This window comes from Sapajus apella, unplaced genomic scaffold (genome assembly GCF_009761245.1).
Source record: "Sapajus apella isolate SASKATOON/1434 unplaced genomic scaffold, GSC_monkey_1.0 scaffold132, whole genome shotgun sequence".
Taxonomy (NCBI): Eukaryota; Metazoa; Chordata; class Mammalia; order Primates; family Cebidae; genus Sapajus; species Sapajus apella.
Window position 1 is genome coordinate 1,087,819 of NW_022437072.1, and position 23,014 is coordinate 1,110,832.

A 23,014-nucleotide genomic window follows, 5' to 3' on the forward strand; every position below is an offset into this window, starting at 1 on the left:
TGAAAGGGTATTACATTTTGTCCATTTTTTTCCCTACATCATTTGAGATTATCATGAGGGTTTTTTCCGCTTTATCTGTTAGTATGGTATATTATTAAATATTAATAAATTGATTGTTTCATATGTTGAACCGTCTTTGCATTCCAAGAATAAATTCCACTAGGTCACGGTATATATAATACTTTCAATTTGCTGCTGAATTCAAGTTGCTCAGTCTTTACTTATGCTTATACAAAAAGCGTTGAAAGAAAATTGTTTAACAGTTATTAGTCCCACTTTGTTTTGGGCAGTGAGCTGAAAATACAGACAGAAACACAAAGGCACATTACAAGTAGCTAAATACATAATTGTATTAATAATTTTTTTATTTGATGTATTTACTATTATTCTCCTTCATTAGATTGCAAGCACCATGAAGGCAGGGACTTTGTGCTCTTGTTTATATTTCTTCATTTCTGTTTTTTTATTTGGCACTTAACTATGCTTTCAGTAAGTCTGTGTAGAGGACAGGCGCAGTGACTCACACCTGTAACCCCAGCGTTTTGGGAGGTTGAGGCAGGCTGATCACTTGAGGTCAGGTGTTCAAGATCAGTGTGGCCAATGTAGTGAAACTTTTTCTCTACTAAAAATACAAAAATTAGCTGATGTAGTGGTGCATGCCTATAATCCCAGCTACTCTGGAGGCTGAGGCACAAGAATCGCTTGAACTGGGAGGTGGAGGTTGCAGTGAGCTGAGATCGGGCCACTGCACTCCAGCCTGGGCAACAAAGCGAGACACTGTCTCAAGAAAAAAACCAAAAGAAGTGTATGTGGAATGCATGACTGTTTTATTATCATTATTATTGTGTTATTCTCTTAATCCTTTGTGATAGTTATTTTTGCCATATTAATTTAACAGATAAAACAGTTTTTAGTCAATGTAATGGTCATGAATCAGTGATTCTAAGGCAAATAGATTTGTTTTAATTAGTCAATATATAGTGATTAAGCACCTCCCATGCACCTGGCTGTATCAGGCATTGGAGGAGGAGTAATTTCTGACCCAAAGTAAATTACCTTGTAGTTTGATTGGGGGAAGCAGACAAAAAATTAGGATATTGCATAGTATAATGAGGTGTTAAGCCTCTGAATGCCTCTCAAAGTTTATGTGTTGAAACTTAATCCCCACTGTGTGATATTAAGAAGTTGGACCTTTTGGAAGGTGATTAAGTCATGAGGGCATAGCCTTTACGAATGAATTAATGTCCTGTAAAAGGGCCGGCAGGAACTAGCTTAGGGCCTTTTTTACCTTTCAGCCTTCCACCATGTGAAGACACTGTCCTCTCCAGAGGATGCAACAATAAGGCATTGTCTTGGAATCAGAGAGACACAAAATCTGTTAACCAGACACAAAACCTGCAGGCGCCTTGATCTTGGATTTCCCAGCCTTTAGAACTTTGAGAAATACATTTCTATTATTTACAAATTGCCCAGTCTGTGGTATTTTGGTATAGTGGCATAAATGGACTAAGTCATGATAGAGCTATGCACAAAATGTTAAAAGGTCACAACAGAGGGACATTTGAATTATGGAAAGAGGGAGAATGAGTACAGAGAGAAAGTAGTTTGTTAAGGGAAGTCTTCAAATCAGAGGTTATGAGGTATTAGTAGTTTGGAAGCATAAACTTTGGATTCAGAAAGGCTCAGATCTGTTCTGCTTACTAGCCATGTGACCTGGGACAAGTAACTTTTTTTTTTTTTTTAAGTTTAATTTTCCCAGCTGTAAAATACATACGACGTCTACCTTAATCAGCTTGTTTAGAGGTTGGGTGCTGGGAGAGAACATCTCAGCCACTTAAGTAGCTCCTTCTCTGGAGAGAATTTCTAGGCTTAGGGAAAGAAAGAGAAATCTATTTTTAAATTTTACAGCCATTTATCTGTATATTTAAAGGGAGGAAAGTACTATATTTATAAGTGTGTTAACTGTTTTCTGTGCTAGCAACATGTTGTTTATATATACCTCCAGGTTATAACAAGTCTTAAAAAATTGTGCTTTTTTTTGTGTTGAAGTATTTTGCTTCTAAGTTGTTTTTTTTCATGTTTTGTAGCCTAATTGTAATTTGTCCCCAGAATTGCTGTTTCCCTTTTCTACAACAAGTTTTCCAAAACATCCTTTTAAAAGACTACGTGGGTACAGTGGATCTCTCCTGTAATCCCAGCACTTTAGGAGGCCAAGGCAGGAGGATTACTTGAAGCCAGAAGGTTGAGACCAACCTGTGCAACAAAATGAGGCCTGATCCCTTAAAAAAGGAGACTCATTCAATGTGTAGAAATTGAGGCCAGGCACCATGGCTCACATCTGTAATCCCAGCTCTTTGGGAAGCAGAGGTGGGTGGATCACTTGAGGTCAGGAGTTCGATGTCTCTACTAAAAATACAAACATTAGCCAGACATGGTGGTGTGTTCCTGTAGTCCCAGCTACTTGGGAGGCTGAAACAGGGGAATTGCTTGAGTCCAGGAGGTGGTTGTTGCAGTGAGCTGAGATCGTGCCATTGCACTCCAACCCGGGCAACAGAGCAAGACTCCATCTCAAAAAAAGAAAAAGAAATTCACATGCATATTTAAACATCTTAAACACTCTAATATCTGGGAATTCTAATTATCAAATTGAGATTTCATAGGAATAAGTTACTTTTTAAAATAAAGGTAAAAGCATTCAAGGGTACGATTTATATTTAAGTAATCTTTAAAACGTGACTTTTGACCTTATTAATACAACAGAAAAGTAGATTGGAAACTCCCGGAGTCTGCATATATATATATATGCATAGTCTATATATGTTTTCTTCATAAAAAGTTTTCAGGCCAAGCCTGGTGGTACACACCTGTAATCCCAGCACTTTGAGAGGCTGAGCTCAGGAGTTTGATACCAGCCTGGGCAACATGGTGAAACCCTGTCTCTACCAAAAATTAAAAAATTAAAAAACGTCTCCGGCATGGTGGTGCATGCCTGGAGGCTCAGGTAGGAGAATTGCATGAGCCCCAGAGGTCAAGGCTGCAATGAGGCACGATTGCACTACTGCACTCCAACCTGGGTGAAAGAGTGAGATCCTGTTTTAAAAAAAATAAAGTTTTCAGTATCTCACTGTTTTAGGTAAAGAGAACATTTTACAATTAAATATAATGTATATAGTGTATTCTTTTTCACTTGCAACAAGTATTTTTTTCTTGTGGCATTATATATTAACAATATTTGTTCTACCTGTTTAAGCAGTGCATACTGGTACTTTGCAAATATCGGGAGATTGTAGATGATCTCATTTGCTAAAATAATGTTAAACAACGATTGCTTGTAAACAGCACACTTTGTTTTGTATTTTCTTCGCAAATGTGGTTCTCTCACTGTTTTTCCCGTCTGTGTTAATTCAGTTGTTACTTTTCTAAAATGCCTCAAGTCTTGTTGAAATTATAATGCTTCTGACTTTTACAGAAAAGCAGGTTTTCCTTTCCAGTTAGCACAACTGGAAAAGTTTGTTAAGGGAGGTCTTCAAATCAGAGGTCACGAGGTATTAGTAGTTTGGAAACATAAACTTTGGTTGTTTTGGTTGCTTTTGTGCCGATACCTTTATTTTCCCGGCTGGGTAGTGTTTTTTCTTTCAATCCAAATACATCTTTAAAAATATAGATTTGCCAGTCTGTTCTATATTACTGCCAAGTTATTTTTATTGTTTCGTAATACATACCGTGTGTGTGTGTGTGTGTGTGTGTGTGTGTGTGCGCGCGCGCGCACGCGTGTGTGTGTGTGTAGCCTTTGAAAAATGACTTCACCTTTGTCTCTACACCTTTAGGGTAGAGGGTGGTGGGGTTTTCTGCAGTCCCTTATGCAGTGACTATGCCAGCTTTACTTAAAAATTATGCAGCTACTCGGGAGGCTGAGGCAGGAGAATTGCCTGAACCCAGGAGGCGGAGGTTGCGGTGAGCTGAGATCGCGCCATTGCACTCCAGCCTGGGTAACAGGAGGGAAACTCCGTCTCAAAAAAAAAAAAAAAATTAATGGAAATCAGAGTAGAATGTGCTTTTAGCCTCTTGGGAGTCCTAGAAATCACTTTATGGTGTGATTTGCAAAGAACTTCCGAGTTTTCTTCCAAGAAGCTCATATTCTACTATTGTGTCATTAGTCTGCTTTTGTGTCACAGCCGTATAACTATTTGTATGTGTGTTGGGGAGGTGTATACCAAATCAAAAATTAAAGTTGATACCATACTGACCTGACAAATGCAATTTTCAGTAAGCCTGAGAAGACAAAATTAGATATGTTTTTTTTCTGTTGCAACTCACAGGACTTTGGTATGTGGGGGTTTGTAGAGTGCTGAGATGGGAGATTTGAGCCATATAATTAAGAATGGTTAAAGGTAAAGTAGGTCTCGCAGGCCACTAGAAATAGATAGTAGGTATTGTAAAGGGTGTTACATTCTTCCTCTTTTCTTGCGTTTTAGCTTCATTCTCTCTTTCTGCCAATACATTTTCTCCATGAGTCAAGGGACATCACCATCAGTGATTTGAGGCTTATTTCCTCGTCTTGTAGCTAGTGTTTTTAACAGCTAGCTCTAGTCTGTAAAAAATAAACCCAGAGAAGGACTCTTGGTGGATGTAGTCTAGGATATATACTCTTCCTAGTGACCAGGGGATAGAGTTTATTGCCAAAAAGGAGTGATTGGGTCATCAAGGATTATTACTGGGCAAACAGAAAATACTCATTATTGGTATTTAAAGGGATCAAGTTTTGAGCTTATTCAAAAGTAGATAAAAATTCCTATGGGTTACAGTTTGTAGTGGAAGAAGTTTTTGTTTTTTTTTTTCCTCCCATATTATTTCCATATGCTTACACCTTTTGCCTGACCCATGTTGTAAATTCATATTCTTTGTTATATAGTACAGGTATAATTCAGTAGTTAGTTGGATCACTTTGGGTTTGTGTAGTCTATGCACATAATTTTTATTCAGGTGGTGATTAACTTAGGCCACTCTATGCCAAAAAAAGAAGGGCTTTGATTTGAATCTAGCCAGACTTAGAGGTTAAATGTGGACAGAAGGTGTCTGCATCCATGTGTGCCCATTGTTTTTCTTCTCGTTTCATTTCCTGTGTTTTTCCTCTTAAATCTAAATCACGTAGCCATGAGTCAATATTTACATATTGGAATAGGTAAGTCATATGATTAGTTTACTCTGATTATATAAAGTGTAGTTGATTGTTTATATAGGAGCTAATGTTCCTTTAAATGGATTCCTATTTAATGATTATCCCCTGGCTTTTGATTTTTTAAAAATCTTGGTGCAGTTCATTTCAACCAGCTGCAGTGCCCAGAGCCTACTATGCTCCTGGTACTGGACTTACAAAGAAGAGTAAAAACAGTTGTGTCCCCTAACATGAACTTAGAGACAAATATAATCAGAAGGTTCCCCCACATTATAATGATGCTAAATATTTGATATGCTCTCCACCTTAACTGTGACTCACATTTTGGTTTAACATTTAAAGGTTTACTTGAATGTCATATAATTGGAAAAGACCATATCACAAGTACACTTGATAAATTTTTACAAACAATGCATCTATGAAACCAGCACCTAGAATGACTCAGTAGTGAATACACCAATATATATTAATAACTAAATGCACAATAGTGAGAATATTGGAAAAAGGATATTTTGCTGACCTCAAGTGTCTTTTTTTTTTTTTTTTTTTTTTTGTGCTACCCGCTCCTGTGGCTAAGTTTCTTATAATATTATAATATAGAATGGTTTCTGTGATCTAACTGAATGCTAAGAATACCACTGTATGGAAGTGGAAGTCTTTTTTCTCTTGTACTAATTTTTATAGTCACTTATTTTTTAAAAAATGCTGTGGTATAGCTTACTATTTCAAACAGTTTTACCATGTAAAATCTTTGAAGAGAATGTAATATGTAATTATAATTAGTATTCAGTGGTATTTCTTCAGAAATCTTTCTTGTGATGCTAATACTGATTTTTATTTGTATGTACGTCCCCTGATATTTGTCAAATTAATGTTATGTACAACTAGAATAAAATCTTTATGAATTCATAGTTACGAAATTTACCTTTGCAACTATGAAGAAAAATGTATTATGAAATATCTCTGTGAGTATGGTTGAAACTTGTTTTAAAACAGACATTTTAAGAATCTTAAGCATTTCAGAGGCATCTATTCTTGAGCATATAATTAATATACTTCAACACTTAGCATATTTCCTTGTATATCTTACATCTTCAATAATTAGATGAGATTTGTTATTTAGTTTTTAAGATACTCTCATCTGCTCTTAATTCAAATGTAACAAATCTCTTCTTTATAAATGTGTTTTTTTCCCCGAATATTTTAAAGGTGTTTAATTATTTGATATCTTTATGTTGTTTAAAATAAATTCCAATATAACAAATTTTAGGTTTCTCTAATAGAAGGGCATATATCATTTATTTATTTTGAGATTTTTTTAGAGGAAGAAAGATTGGCTTGATTTTAAAACAGACAATGACATTTCTGAGAATATTAAATTGTCATCAGTTAAGCAAATCATTTAAAAATATTACAAGCTTACAGTAACTACTCTGTAGTGACTGAATTTATTTTACTCTAAAGATGTTTATTATGATCTCATGACTAATAGCATAAAAGATCAGGAGAGATTTAATATTTATTTTTTTCTTAAACTGTAGGTCATAACATGTTCAATGGAGTAACCGATTGAGTGAGAAAAACAGAAAAAGAGACAGAGAGATACAAGATTTCTTTCTAATAATTAAAATGTTTTATGTAAAGAAGCTTTGATCTCATTTATAATTCTTATTCTTTTAAAGGAGGGTGCATCTGCCCGGAAGACTCAGACTCCTGCAGCCCAGCCCGTACCAAGACCAGGTAAAACTGTAAAACTTTGGTTTATGTTTTATTTCTAAAGATCATAACAGTGCAACTTTTTTGGTGTGTGATAATGCTTTGAATAAATTGAAATTTTACTTATAATACATTGCAAGGTCATGTTTCTTTAAAGACTTGATTCTGCTTAAGCAGATCTCAAAACTGTGATAATGTAAATAAAATGCTTGCTAAACTTCAGTCAGCGTCATTAATAAATCTTGATGTTCTTAGCAGAAAGACATAAAGGAATTAAAGTGAAAAGCACATTAAATTATTCATTTTTGTATAGTGCATTAATTAAGCAGCTCAACTGGATTTTGTAACATTTTTTACTGAAGTACTATGTTCCCCAGTTTGATTCAAGGGTCATTGATAACATAGGTTTTAAAGCATTGTTTTTGAATAATGAAGTTATACTATAGAACATTTACTTGAATAAATAGGTATAGTGAAGGGTTAAAAAAAAATTTAAGAAAATGTTTTTATTTTGGTTAAAATTTGAGAAAAATGTTTTTAAAACATTTTTAAATGTTTAAAAGCTATTTATGTATATCCATCCTCTCACCAATTCTGTTGCAGTTCCATGGTAGTATGTAACATGTGAATTTTTTTCCTATAGCAGCACAGAATTATAATTTTAATAGACTCATATTCAGCTTTGATGCTTAGAATTTCAGGTATCTGTGTTTAACATCTAAATTTCTGTATCATTTTAAAAAAATATGTGTTAAACAAAGGTAGTATTGAAGTTACTTTAGAAAAATTCTTCCCCCTATTCCTAGTACCTAAAAAGACTCCTCTTTACAGATAACAACACTGTATTTATTTTCAGTCTTTTGAGTTTGTTTTTGGTGTTTGGTGTTTTATTTTTACATTTATTTAGCATACATAATTTGAGTGTTGGGCTATACCACTTGTCTTTTTTTTTTTTTTTTTTTTTTAAGTAACCTCATCAGTACTGTTGAAAGTAAGTATGATGAAGGAAAATAAAGGATTGGAAAGCACAGGCAATAACTTAACTGGATCTTCCCCATAAGTTTCACAGTATCAATAGTGTAGATTTGGATATCCTCTTATATACAGGCTAATTCTAAAATTATGTAGATTATGAATATTAAATATTTTCTGGAGGCACTTCAAAAGTGCGGTAGGTACATGGTGCTTATATTGGGATGGTTTTGCAGGGTAATTTCCCTGTGTCCTGGATTCATACTCCTCTTAGATGTGGCTAGTATTTCCTTTTTTTCTTTTTCTTTTTATTTGACAGTAGATTTGTTTGAAAATTTTGTCATTACTGTTTTTAAGTAGGAGTGGAGAAGAGGAGTGCACTGTCAGCCTTGTTACAGTCAGACAAGATTGTATGTAACTGACAGGACTATTTTTCAGTAGAGATGATGATACCAGAATCCATTGTGAGAGAGTAAGGAAGAACAATTAAATTCAACAAATATTATTTGAATTTCCATGTACTAGGCTCTTGTCCTGAAACTAAGAGAAGCTGAAGAAGCTTTTTGCAGGATGGAAGAAAAAGGTGAAGGAAATAGGGGTGGACAGATGGGGTTGGGTCCAAAGAATACTAACAATACTAGCATGAAGTATGGGAATATTGTGGGGGCAGTTGAATCACAGATAAGAGAATTGTTTGTTTTTCTTTGGGAGGCAGGGATGGCAGGTTATGGTTTGTCAGAAATGGCATTGCATAAAAGGGGAAAAGCCACCACCTGAGGATTCTAACTTAGAATCTATAATGTAAAATTTTTCTATTTTATATTTTCGTAAAGTAAGTTAGTATATAAGGAAAGGGCAGGGGAGGCACTGATATCCAAACAAACCGTTTTGTTCAGATGTGTCTTGTGATAAAATGGAGTTAAAGGAATTGGATTCTACTAGCCAATTACGTGGCTAGGGGAAAATCATATGTGTAAAATAAGGAGTTCTGAGTCTTTTTCAGTTGTCCTGCTAAAGTGAACTGGGGATTAAACTGATGGAAATTTAATCTGAAGTCATGTCTCATCATATCTCAGATGCTCTAATGCCCATCCATGTGATCTCTGCACTTCCTGCTTTCACTTATTTACACCCATGCATCCACATTTTCTACCCACTATTCTAAAATAATTAAGGTTTTTGCTCTCATTCAGCAATAAGACTTGATTGGAATGGATAGTAGCAGTTTGAAGTCTTTATTTCTCCTAATTAGTGTATTTTTATTTTGCTGCCAAAATTTTAAATGCATCTGCTTATGGGGGTGCAGCTCCATTTTGAAGGGATATTGTTTAATATCTGACATGTTCACTAGTATTATGCCTTTAAAATTTGAAAAATATGTGTGCCCAAAATATATATGGCCAGAAGGGGGATTATAGATGTATAACTGTTATCTTTGGGTAGAATTTGGATAATTTTGAAATGGGGGACTGAACCACCTATTCTCTCCTTGAGTGAGATACCTCAACAATGGAGTTCTGTTTCTGAGCATTTATAGATTTTTATTTCTCATTTCCTCAAGTATTTATTTGGTGCTGTTATGCTAGGCAAGTCTGGGTAAATTTAATGATTTAAAGTGTTTACAGTTAAACATTTTATACCTCTAAAGGTCTAAAAATTTTCACTTCTCAAAATTCATTTAGGGAATATAGCTAACAAGAAGCACATATTTTCCAGTGGATTCATAAATACAAGCATTTGAAAAGCCATAGTTTAGAATTCACTATAATTTCCTTTTTATAGCCATGTTAAATTTCTTGCACATATCCTTGTCTACCTTCTCTCCTCTTTCTTAATGTATGCACCATCCATACTTCACTAATTCATTGTTCTTTTGAGATGAGTAGGTAGCCTATGGTACTAGTTTATCTGCTTAACACCACTCATGTGAGATTGAGAGAGCGAACTAGCTTCTTTATATTTTATACAAATTTCTTATGCTATTCAGTCATGTAATTTATAGCCTAGCTATTGGTTGGAGTACTTCTCCTCTCATTCCATAGTTATGAATCTATGTGCTGACGATTTCCAAATTTATATCTCCAATTCAGACCTCTGGTATCTTCTGTTAACTGTCTGTGTAACATTTGGATTTGCCATAGGCATTTAAAAACGAATTAAGATAATTTTTTTCCCTGCTGTTTTCCCCAAGGTCTCTTACTTTATACTTTTGTGCTTTTTCATGGAGTGACACCACCATCAACTTCATATCTTAAATCAAAAACTTGGGGGTTATTCTTTATTCATCACATTTCCTTACTCCTTTTCTCATCTCTTAGTGGTTTCTGTCAGATGTACCTTTTCTGTATTCCAAATGTATCAATTTTCCTTTATCTCCACTACCACAACTCAAGTAGACACCATTATTCTCTCTCTAGACCAGTGGGTCTCAGCATGGTTGGCTACCTGATGTCAGCCTATGACCTCTTTATTTCTGGTGCCAAGAAAATAGATACAGAAATTAAGGGTAAAATAGTGTCATAGCATCTAAGTACATAATCATCTTTATAGAAATTCATTATGATTATTTTTTATTCAATTGACTTTGAATTGGAATTTAAAACAAAAACTCATCTTAACCACGCATAGTTGGAGTAGCACCTTTGTTGATTGTTGTAATAATCCTAACTGAGCTTTCTGCTTTCACGCATGTACCCTTCTCAATCCCTTGTCCAAATCCATTGTTTTTTTTTCCTTGCAGAAGTGTGACATGAAAATAAAATCTTGACACTTTCTGGCTTAATAGTTATAGGACTTTCCAGTGGCATTTAAATGTAAACTTAACATTGCTTAAAAGGCCCTACATGAATTGGTCTCTGCATGTATTTGTTATCTCATCTCCTGCCATTCTTCTTTTCTTCCCTGTGGTCTACCCATTGGCCTTGTTTCAGTTCCCTAAATGTGGCAATTTCTTCCTGCCTATGGTATTTTCCTACATTCCTACCTCTTATCTGGACTGTTCGCCTACATGTTCTTGGCAGGTTGGCTTGTTTTCATCTTTCAGATTTCGGCTTAAATGCCACCAGAAGCTTTTTGCATTCTATCTAAAGGACGCTTTTCTGCCAGTGTACACTCAATTTGTTCCCTTAGTATGTGTTCCAACTAGTTCATATGTTTGGTTGCATTTTTGTTTATGGTCTGGCTTCCTTACTCTGCTGAAAGCTCTTTGAGGGCAGGAATTATTTCTGTTTTGTTTGCAATTTAATACTAACTTAGCAATCCTTGTACATAGGCTCTGAATAAATATTTCTTAAGAATCTAATTATATTTGAAATCAAAGCAACAGTAATTTTTCTTATGGTTATTCTCAGCTTGTAAATTGGCAATTAGCACACTTGCTTGAGTGGTAGTAGAAGTAAAGCAGCAGCAGTTAACATCTACTGTGGTTGCAAGATTCAGGAAATGGTAAGTATGTGCTAACATCTAGTTAAGGACTTGAGCATGCATTATTATTTTTTAAATTCTCACAGCAATATCAAAATAACAAAACTACTATCTGTTTGATGATCGAGGAAACAGGCTGAGCAAAGTTAATCAACTTGCCTGGACAGTGGCAAAATAGGATTTGAACTAAAATTGCCTGAGTCCAGACCTTTGCTGTTGATCACTCTGTCATACAAACCCTTTAAGATCAAGCTTCTCATTGATGTGTCCATCACAGTGTCTCAGTCTTGGTCCTTACATACTAGGGAACTTGTTTATATTATTTTGCAGTTTTTTTTTTTTTAAACTAAACCTCTAAATTTTATTTTTAACATTTGTGGCCAGGAGAAGATCATATGTATAAAAGGAAGGAGTTCTTAAGTCTTTCAGTTGCTTTGCTAAAGTGCACTGGGGATTAAACCTCTAAACTTTATTTAGAGCTTTTGTATTGCCTTTTTTTATATATTGGGTCTTCTCAGCTTTGAGTTTAGTAAATGTTTGCCTTAATTCCTGAGAGCGTTTGTGGGTTTCCTTAGAAAATCAAACAGTACTTCAGTCACAGATTTCTCCCTTTCCCTCTTTCTCCTTTCCTCTCTTCTTCTCACTTCTTCTCTTTCTTACTTCCATCTGTTCATCACAGGGACTCCTTCCTTCCCTCCTCCGTTCCCTCCTCCGTTCCCTCCTCCTTTCCCTCCTCCCTTCCCTCCTTCCCTCCTTCCCTGCTTCCTTCCCTCCTTCCTCCCTCCCTCCCTCCCTTCCTTCTTCTTTTCTTTCTTCCTCTTTGTTTTTTTGTAGTTCCCTTTAGTCATAATAGCAGCTCCAGTTACCTGTTTATCCATTCTGTTATCCCTTTATCTCTCAAGAAATACCAAATATTTACCGAGACTATATTATATTCCACATTACACTGTCTAGCTAATTAGATTTATCTGTGACCTCCCATTTCTTAAAATGATTTAAGAAAATTCTAGTTTTTTTTTTTTTTTCTCAGCAAGAAGAGAAAACTGTAATAGTAAAGGCATATATCTCAGCTTGTATTTGTGTATATAGTTATCTGCTTTCTGAGGCTGGGAAGATCATACTACTGAACTCGATGACAGTTTTTCACAATGAGAGAGCTATACAAAGAATTAGTTAAAATGTAGCATTTTGCTGCTTTTTAAATAGAACATTTTCCAGAGGTGTAAGTGCTGTGTTATTCACTTTAAAGATGGTATCTGTTTTTAAGAATTGACGTTGAATTAGAATTTTAAGTCTCCTAAATTTTTATTTACTTTTGTGATTTAAGAAGCAAAACTCCAGCATAGCCTGTGGCACATTGAGTTCTTGTATGGTCAGATACTGAAAATAAAACCTGCAGCACTTTTTATCCTAAGTCATATTCATCTTGTGTTAGGTCATTATTACCATTATGTCAACAGCTATTTCTGTGCATTAAAAGTTCATTGCATACAAACATAATACAAAGATATGGGCCAGGCTCAGTGGCTCACCCCTGTAATCCCAACACTTTGGGAGGCTGAGGTGGAAGCTGATAGCTTGAGCTCAGGAGTTCGAGACCGACCCTGGGTGATATAGTGAGACCCTGTTTTTGTTAAAAAGAACAAAAAAAGATAGGAAGATTTATGTATTTATAACATGATCACAATCAATCATATGGTCATTTCCCGATAATACAGACCTTCACATATATATATATAACTGATTACCTGTAATGCTGTATTTCTCACCAAAAAAGAGACAAGAAACAATTTTTAAAAGAAAGGAAAAAAATAAAAGGAATATTTTAGCCTTAGCTCTCAATAACTTCTTTCCTTTTCTTCCAAAATGGTTAAACATATTCCCTTTCCATAGTATGATTTGCTTTTAGACTCTGTTTTTACATTTATTACAGTGGTAATCAGCTTATTATGAAATTATTTTTATTTATTTATTTTGCTAGATCTGTACATCGATGAATATAGATACTCAGTGCCTGGCATTGTAATACAGTAGTCCCCACTTTACCAAACCTGATTTGGTCAGTCAGAACATGTATCTTTTTATGTCTTCTGTAAATTTAGTGCCTTTTCCATCTTGACACCATCACTCACTGTGGCTGAAACTTTTGCAGTTTGAGGTTCCAAGGCAAAACTAGCATGAATTTATTTTTCTTCCTCACAATTACACAGATGGGAGATTCACTGTTTTTAATGTAGATGTTAGCAATTTTGGGATGTGATTTTTTTTTTTTTTTTTTTTTTTTCTTACTAAGTAGAGATTTTCATGTTTTCACCTAAGGGAAACACTTAATGTCTTTTCTTTGGTAGTGGCATATCCAGATTGTCAGCCTTCTCACTCTTGGACTTTGAGGCCATTCATAAGTCAAATAAGAGCTATTTGAAACTAGCACTGTGATAACAGTGAGGGAGGTGACTACTAAGTAAAGAGCAGGTAGTGTAGAGAGTGTGGATACGTTAGATAAAGAGAGGATTCACATGCTGGGGGGCAGTGTGAGATTTCATCGTGCTACTCAGAAAGATGTGCAGTTTCAATCTTGTGAATTGTTTGTTTCTGGAAGTTCCTATTTAATATTTTCAGACCACAGTGGACTGTGGTTAACTGAAACTGCAGAAAACAGAACTGTGGATATTGTATCTTCACTTTTTCCTTCTGACTGCAGATTGATGAATAATGCATTTTAATATTTTTGTGAAGCAGAATGTTACTTGAAAAGATAGTAAGTTGTAAAATATGTCTTCTGGTTTACAGTTAGTCATATGTGAATACAAATAATTTTTAAAATACCCCTTATTTGTAAGTTTGAAAACAGGAATATGGTTTTTATAATACACAGTGTGATTTCTTTTCTTCTTTACAGTTTCTCAAGCAAGACCTCCCCCAAATCAGAAGAAAGGTGAGGTTGTGCATATGATTTTTAACTTAACTTTAAAAAGTAAATGATGCAGCTATGTCACATATTTGTGCTTGGTATCCATTCTGATTAGTCAGTGCTCAAGCCATACTGATTATTAAATATTTTTTAATAGCCACTGGCTTAAAATATTTTTTAGATCAAAAGAGTTAAAATTATAATTTATAAACTTTTAACTTTTAGTAGAGAAAGTAAGTGTAATTCCTAATAACATATTTTCTACCTGTAAAATTTTGTCTTTATAGGATCTCGAACACCCATTATCATAATTCCTGCAGCTACCACCTCTTTAATAACCATGCTTAATGCAAAAGACCTTCTACAGGACCTGAAGTAAGTAATTTGTTAAATTGTCCTGTTCGTAGGACATTGAGATATCATTGGAAAATAGTAGTTACTGAATCAGTATTATTTGGAGAAAACAATTTCAGTTTCTGTGCTTTAGGCTTTACATGTTGTATGAAGCATAATTTTTCAAAACAGAATATAATCTTCTTTATTTGGATCCTTCAGGGAAACTTACAGAAACTTCTAAAGTCCTAATGAAAAAAGATACTATCATATTAACTTTTAATATGAATTGCTTTCTTTTGATGTTTTTCTCTCAGAGAGCTTGAGGAAGTTTGAAAACAAATTCAGGTTCTGTCTGAATATTAGATGTTACATCCTAATGGGAAAAAGTAGGTAGGTAGGTGGGTGGGTGGGTGCACAGTTATTTAACCTAGATAGCAGTAGAAGTTAAAGAAGTGAAAATGAAACCTATATATGATAATACAATTTTCAAATGCTTAACTTCTCAAAATTTTTAATGTCTATTTTCCTCCCCATTTTCTTATTAAACTGAATACAGTCACACTTGTACCCAGTTTGTCCTAATAAACATGCATCATGGTTATTGCGCACAAAATAAATCTCTTCCTCCCCAGTCACTTTCAGATTTAAAATTTAAGTAGTTTATATATATTTTCCCATAGCATTCCTTCTATTAATGAATATGAGTAGACATACCACTTTTAAGTATCATGACTACTTTTAAATCTGTGTACTAATTCCTGGATTGGTTACAGTTTACAGAAGAAACAGGCAATATAAAAGTTGTTTTAAATAAACTTCAATGATACATTAACAAGGCTTAAAATGAGCCATGTTTAAGTGATTTTCAGAATGCTGTCAAGTTTTTTAGACATAGTGTTGCAAAATAGTTTTTCCTCAGATTTTTTTTTAGTCATACTCATTGTTAAAATGGGTGAATATTTTAAATATTCATCTAGATACTATTGGCTGATGTAGGATTTTAAGATAGTTACTCCTATCAGAATGCTTTTTATGAAACAGGATAGAAAACGGAAGAACTCAAAAATTGTAATATGTACTATTTCAGAGGATAAGAGAGATACTGTGATCACTAGTTGGAGAGAAGGGGGTTAACTTTATTCTGCTTTAATATTTTCGTATTGTTTGTTATATTCTCATAGTACTTCTTATTAAACAGAAACTGTCAAATTTTCCTGTTGTGTTACATACCTGGTTATTTAATTTTGGTATTTGTTAGAAATTTGGATGGTTGCTCACTAATCTTAATTAATATGGCTTTATTTGAAATAGTACTGGCTTGAAGGCATGTCCTTCCAGAGTGATTTTGTGTTTGCTTTGCCAGGTGCTTCAGGAACATCTCAACCCTTAAGTTGATTTTTGTGTTAAGTTTTCAACATGAGGACTTCTAGTCCATCCGGGTAGGATAAATTCAAATTTGAATCAGATCCGAGTGACATTGGCTGACAAATTATCGAGGAGCCCCTTTTCTTTCCCTGTTCCAGAGGCAGATCAAGATGGATATGCTTCCCTGACATTTGACTGGAGACAGTGTTTCCCCCTACTTTAACCTTTGATTGATTGTGTGACTTTTCTGTGGCTCTAGTTGTAGCTCCTTTGCGTCCTTTCCCCATGTAGGTGGTAAAAGCCAGTTCTCAGTACTGCCTACACTTTCCTCATGGGCAATACCAGTGGACTTTTTTGGTCCTCAGCATTTTCTTCGTTTGTAGCCCATGACTATTTTCTTTCTAGCTCAGCTATGCATTTCAGGTATATATGACATTGTATTTAGCATTTCCAGGTGTTTATGTATGAAGTTCCAGTTCTAATAATGTAGTATACCAGATAGTATAACCCATTTTAGTAGGAAGTTGTTAGTCTGCCAAACGTACCAAATTTCTTAATTCATGTTTCATAATTGTTTGAATTGTACCTGAGGAGAATTAAAAATGAAGATTATTTTGTAAGTTATTTGCCTACTTAGCTATAGATTGTTTGCATTTGGGATACACTAGACGTTAGAAATAAGTTTTAATGTTTTTCTAATCAGTGATGTTGATGCTTTAGCTATGAGACAGATTCAGATGACTTTAGTGGTAACTCTCATTTGGGGAGATTGATGTGTATATTGGTTCTGTTCTTTCAGCTAACATCTACAGAGCAATAACTAAAAGGTAAATTCCTCTGTAGACGAATATACCACAAGCCCAGCCTTCTAGGAGCTCACATGATAGTGGTACTGGTTCGTCACTAATTGCAGCTGCTGAGAAATAAAATATGTTTAGCACTTAGTCTAAAACTCAGTTTCAATGCCTTATTCTAAGTTCAGTGAAAAACACTCTGTCTTTTGACTCGGCAAACTTGAATCACATTCTGAAGATAGATTCAGAAACAAATTAGACCTCAACAGTTATCAGCCTTTAAATACTTTATCTAGCTTCTCTCACAGATTATGTGCCATTAGTGAGACTGTGTATAATAGTGATTTTTCGTAATATATAAACAATTGAAATTTATTGTTTACTACAATTTGAGACCTAAAAATGATGTACAGTATATCTAGTTTGACCCACACTTATTCCTGAACAAAAATACTGATAGATAAAGTTTATGTTAGCCTTTTATCCCTGTCATGTAGTTGCAGAGCAGGAAATACAACCAGGTCTCCTGATGATCAATTTAGTAGTCTTACTATTTGTACTGTGGAGTTACCTAACAAACAGTCAGATTAAGAAATTAAGTTTTTATATAATTACATGGAAATTGAACAGCCTGCTCCTGGATCACTTTTGGGAAAAGGATAAAATTAATGCTTTTTTTTTTGAGTAAGAGTCTTTGTCGCCCAGGCTGGAGTGCCGTGGTGCAATCTTGGCTCTCTGCAACCTCTGCCTCCTGGGCTCAAGCAATCCTCCTGTCTCAGCCTCCTGAGTAGCTGGGACTACAGGTGTGTGCCACCACACCTGGATAATTTTTGTATTTTTTGTAGAGACTGGGCTTCGCCGTGTTACCCAGCCTGATCTCGAGCTCCTGGGCCCAAGTGATCTGCCTGCCCTGACCTCCTGAAGTGCTGGGATTACAGGCATGGGCCACCATGCCTGGCCTCAAAAAAATTATTTGAAACAAATGAAGTCAAAGATAGAATGTACTGGAATCTCTGGGACCCAGCTAAAGCAGTACTGAAAGGAAAGTTCATAGTGCTAAATGCCTACATCACAAAGTTAGATCTCAAATTAACCACCTAACATCACACTTGGAGGAACTAGAAAAACAAGAGCAAACCAGCCCCTAAGCTAGCGGAAGAAAATAACCAAAATCAGAGCTGAACGAAATTGACATGTGAAAATCCATACAGAAGATTAGTAAACCAAAAGTTGGTTCTTTGAAAGAATAAACAAGATTAATAGACTGCTAGCTAGATTAACATACTGCTAGCTAGATCAATAGAGAAAATAAGAGAAAAGATCTAAATAAACACAATCAGAAATGACAAAGGGGCATTACCACCGACCCCACAGAAATACAGAATACCTTCAGAGACTGTGAAGACCTCTGTGGACACAAACCAGAATACCTAAAAGGATAAACTCCGAGAAACATACAACCTCTCAAGATTGGATTAGGAAGGAATTGAAATCCTTCACAGACCAATAATGAGTTTCCAATTTGAATCAGTAGTAAAAATAAGCTACCAACCAGAAGCCCCTCAACCCCAAACCAGACAGATTCATAGCCGAATTCTACCAGATGTATAAAGGAGAGCTGGTACCCATCCTACTGATATTGCTCCAGAAAATCAGGGAGGAGGGACTTCCCTAACTCCTTTTATGAAGCCAGCATCACTCTGATACCGAAACCTGGCAGAGGGACAATAAAAAACAAACACACACAACTGCTGGCCAGTACCCCTGATGAGCATAGATGCAAAAATCAGCAAAATACTGGAAAATCGAATCCAGCAGTGCATCGAAAAGCTAAAACGCTATCATCAAATAGGCTTTATCCCTGGGATGCAAGATGCCTTCAACATACATAAATCAGTAAACATGATTCATCACATAAACAGAACTAAAAAATTACATGATCATCTCAGTAGGGGCAGAAAAGGATTTCAATAAATCCTCACATCTCTTCATGTTAAAAACCTTCAACAAACTACCCATCAAAGCAACATACCTCAAAATAATAAGAGCTGTCTGTGATAGTCCCACAGCCAAATCATACTCAACAGGCAAAAGCTGCATTCCCCTTGGGAACCAGAACAAACCAAGGATGTCCATTCTCCCCACCTCTGTTCAACGTAGTGCTGAAATGGGAAAGGTTTCCTTGCCCCCCTTGCAGGGCGTGCAGTGCGGGTGTGCCTCGCTTCTTCAGTGCCCTGCTGCTCACACCTCTAGGGGAGCACATAGATAGATGGGCCGGCTGTGGGGCTCCGACCCCACAGTCGTGTCTTTTGGTGGGTGTTTACAGCTGAAGCCCCAGTGGGCATGTATTATAGGGTGCTCTTTTGATTTGCCCTGTAGGCAGCTTGTGTTAACCAGCTAGTGAGACCCTCTACCTTATCACAAAGACCCTCTACCTTATCCCTCTCTCCCTCTATCCCCCTCTCTCCCCTTCCTTCCCTGCCTTCCCTGGCTAACCAGAGAGGTGAAAGAACTCTGCAACAAGCATTACAAAACACTGCCGAAAGAAATCAGAGATGACACAAATGGAAAAACATTTTATGTGCATGGATAAGAAGAATCAATATTATGAAAGTGGCCATACTGCCCAGAACCACTTACGGATTCACTGCTACTCCTAGCAAACTACTAAATTTCATTTTTCTCAGAATTTGAACAAACTATGGTAAAATCCATATGGAAACAAAAAGGCAGAACAACAAAGCATCCGAAGCAAAATGACCAAAGTTGGGGAGGCATCACACTACACAGTTTCAAACTATACAACAAGACTTGAGTAACCAAAACAGCATGGTACTGGTAGAAAAAAGGCACACAGACCAGTGGAACAGGTTAGAGAATCCAGAAATAAAGCTGTCCACCAGGAACCAGCTGCTCTTTGACAAAGTCAACAGGAACAAGCAGTGGGGAAAGGGCTCCTTATTCAGTGATGCTAAGATAACTGGCTAGCCAAATGCAGAAGATTGAGACCAACCACTTACTTTCACCATATACAAAAATCAACTTGAGGTGGATTAAATGACTTAAATGTAGGACCTGAAACTGTAAAAACCGTAGAAAAAAACAGAGCATACCATTCTGGACGTAGGCCTTGGTAAACATTTTATGATGAAGTCTTCAAAAGCAAATGCAGCAAAAACAAAAATAGACAAATGGGAGCTAAACCAAAAAGCTTCTGCAGTTTAAAAGACACCGTCAACAGAGTAAACAGACAACATACAGAATGGGAGAGAATATTTGGAAGATATGCATCTGATACAGGTCTAATACCCATAATTTATAAGGACCCTAAGCATAAAACAAACAATCCCATTAAAAACTGAGCAAAGGACATGAACAGACACTTCTCAAAAGAAGATATGCACATGGCCAACAAACGTAGGAAAAAATAATTAACATCACTAATCATTAGAGAAATGCAAATCAAAACCACAATGAGATATCATCTCACACCAGTCAAAATGGCTATTATTAAAATATCAGAAAATAGTAGATCTTGGTGAGGTTGTGGAGAAATGGGAATGCTCAAAGTGCTGCTGGTGGGAATGTAAATTAGTTCAGCCACTGTGTAAAGCAGTTTGCAGATTTATCAAAAACCTTTAAACAGAACTACCATTTGACCCAGCAGTCCAATTACTGGATATATAGCCAGAGGAATATAAATCTTTCTCCCAAAAAGACACACGCACTCTTATATTCATCGTGGCATGTTTCACAGTAGCAAAGACATGGGATCAACCAAGATTCCCATCAGCAGGGGATTGGGTCAAGAAATCTGGTATATGTATGTCATGGAATACTATGCAGTCATAAAAACAACAAAACCATGTCCTTTGCAACAACATGGATGCAGCTGGAAGACATTATCCTCACAAATTAACACAGAAACAGAAAACCAAATACCGCATGTTCTATGTGGGAGGTAGACATTGAGTACATGTTGTACACAAAGAGGGAAACCAAAGATACCAGGGCTTTCTTGAGGGTGGAAGGTAGGAAGAGAGGATCAAAAAACTATCTGTTGTGTACTGTGCATATTACCCTGAGTCATGAAATAATTTGTGCACCATATCCCAGTGACATGCAGTATACCTGTGTAACAAACCTGCACGTGCACCTCCTCAACGTAAAGTAAAAGTCGAAAAAGAATACTAAATAAGAGGAAAGAGTAGCAAAAGAAAGAAAGAAATTGGATTTTATTCTGGCCTTGATAGTTGTGTGATTATAATCCAGAACAAAACAAAGTCTTCTACAAGATTGAAGGCCTAAGTCAGTGTTAGAATAATTATATTTTATAATCTGAATGCTCTGATGTTTAGAATTTCCTGTTAAAAATTTTATCACTAGGAAAGCAATTTTATTTAGCAACATAATTAATACCCAAAAGAGGAATGTAAATGCTCTGGCTTCTTTCTCAGTAAAGTAACAATGATAACTTTTGAACGAAGAAAAGCCCCTTCATGTGGGGGGAGGAGGTGCAGGGAACCATGCTGCTTTTAACTGATTCAAACTGAGAAACAAAACAAGTTGCTGTATTTGTGGATTTCACATTTCACTAAAGGCAGAACTGAATTTAAAGTAGCTTTCTTTACAAAGTATAGGTATCCTGGAACATACAAGTATATTCATACCTGAATTCATTTGTGATACTTTCGAATGACAAAATATTCATTGAGCTCTTTTTCATTAATTGTATGGCTTTTATAGAAAAGTTTTAGTATTCTGGCAGATGTGAGTTTTTTGATTGCGTATGTCACCTGCTGAGCTTAAGTAATTTACAGTTTTGTCAACAAGATATACTTTTGGTCCTTGAAATAGATTTGATAATATAACAGAAACTGTCAGACTCACAGAAATGGATTACATTAACTGCTTCGAAAATTTGTTTAGTTTTTGTATCAGGTTTCCACCTTTTAGTCAGTATACATGGTTTTTTATGATTTATAATTTGAAATATATTTTTTTTTTGGTAATAGTTTCTGTGCCTTGCAGTCTATCTCTGTTCTTTCCAACTAAATTATGATTTCCTCAGAGACAAGGGTTTGTTATTTTATTGTTATCTGTAGCTACATTGTTTAAAACAGTGTTGGCCTAGTAATGAGTACTAAGTAAATAAGAAAAAGAAAAAGAGAAGGAAACAATTTGAAAAGGATTGAAGAGCAGGGGGGGATTTACATACCTGAAATTTAAAGTTTGGTTTTTGTGCATGTATGTTTGTGCAACCTGTGAATTAATTTATTGCATTTATTTTCAAACTGAAATACCTTTTTTGATATATAGTAGTCATAGCCACACCTGGGATTTGATTTTAGTTCCCTTGATACTTCATTACACTTGTTGTGTGTTTTTTGTTTTGTTTTGGTTTTTGCATTTACTCTATTTTTTAATCCATTTTATAATTTGTGAATTTGGTATTATCCAGTTCTCACAAATTTTAGTAATTGACAACTTTTTAGAAATAAATATGTTTGACTGGTTATACAAAATTTACAGTGAGTTTGTGGAATGTTAAAAAAAGAAATTGTCTTTCATTCTCCACTCTCAAGAACCTTTGCAGTATTCATCTGAATGTATTACAAATCTAATATTAAACACTGTTTTATAGCACAAGATAGTAAATAGTGCAAGAAATCACAAAGTAAATTTCAGTATCTTTCTCTTTAGTCTTGTTTACTGGGGAAGCCAGACAATTAAACAGACCACATTCTTAGGATAGACTATGCCTAATGTTTCTTCCAAGCTTAAAACACTCCCTTCATTGTTTAACACCTCATTGCAACTGACATCTCCCCTACAGTTTGAGTCAGCTGGAGGCTTTGCTATGTAATTAATGCATAATTGAAACCTCCTCCACACAATTATGGTACTGGCTGTAACTCATAGCTCAAGTTGGCATAGATTCTATTTGGTTTTATGTAAAATTGAGGATTCTTTAGTTTTCTGTCCCTTCAATAAGTAAATGAAACAAAACAAAACCCTTTAACATCCTAACAAAATTAAGATTATATTATGGAAATATTAAAAAAAATACACAATACATCTATAAACATGATCTTGAAAGTTGTTTAGTGGAACTGTAAGGTTATTTAAAATAAATGATTGGATGTAACTTCCTGATTTGGGCCATGTTGGCAGCCACACGGGACCAAGTTCCAAAGAGGAGAGATTGTGCACAGAAATTGCTCAAAAGCTATGTAGAGGGTTCACCTTGCATCTGCCAAATACTATTCAGCACATGCATGTGAGAAAACTGCTTGAGGCCTGGGAAACAGTCACCGGGAG

General features: G+C 35.4%; 1 protein-coding gene across 2 annotated transcripts in view; it reads left to right on the forward strand.

Moving 5' to 3' along the window:
- CDC73 (cell division cycle 73) overlaps positions 1–23,014 on the forward strand; it is a 124,980-nt gene that overhangs the window by 72,348 nt on the left and 29,618 nt on the right. For both annotated transcript variants that reach the window (XR_004264151.1, XM_032262873.1), the window contains 3 exons: positions 6,859–6,916; positions 14,187–14,222; positions 14,486–14,573. Coding sequence is in view for 1 of the 2 variants with exons in the window: in XM_032262873.1 (XP_032118764.1) it covers positions 6,859–6,916; positions 14,187–14,222; positions 14,486–14,573 (182 nt within the window). In the remaining variant the exon portion in view is untranslated. The remainder of the gene's footprint in view (positions 1–6,858; positions 6,917–14,186; positions 14,223–14,485; positions 14,574–23,014) is intronic.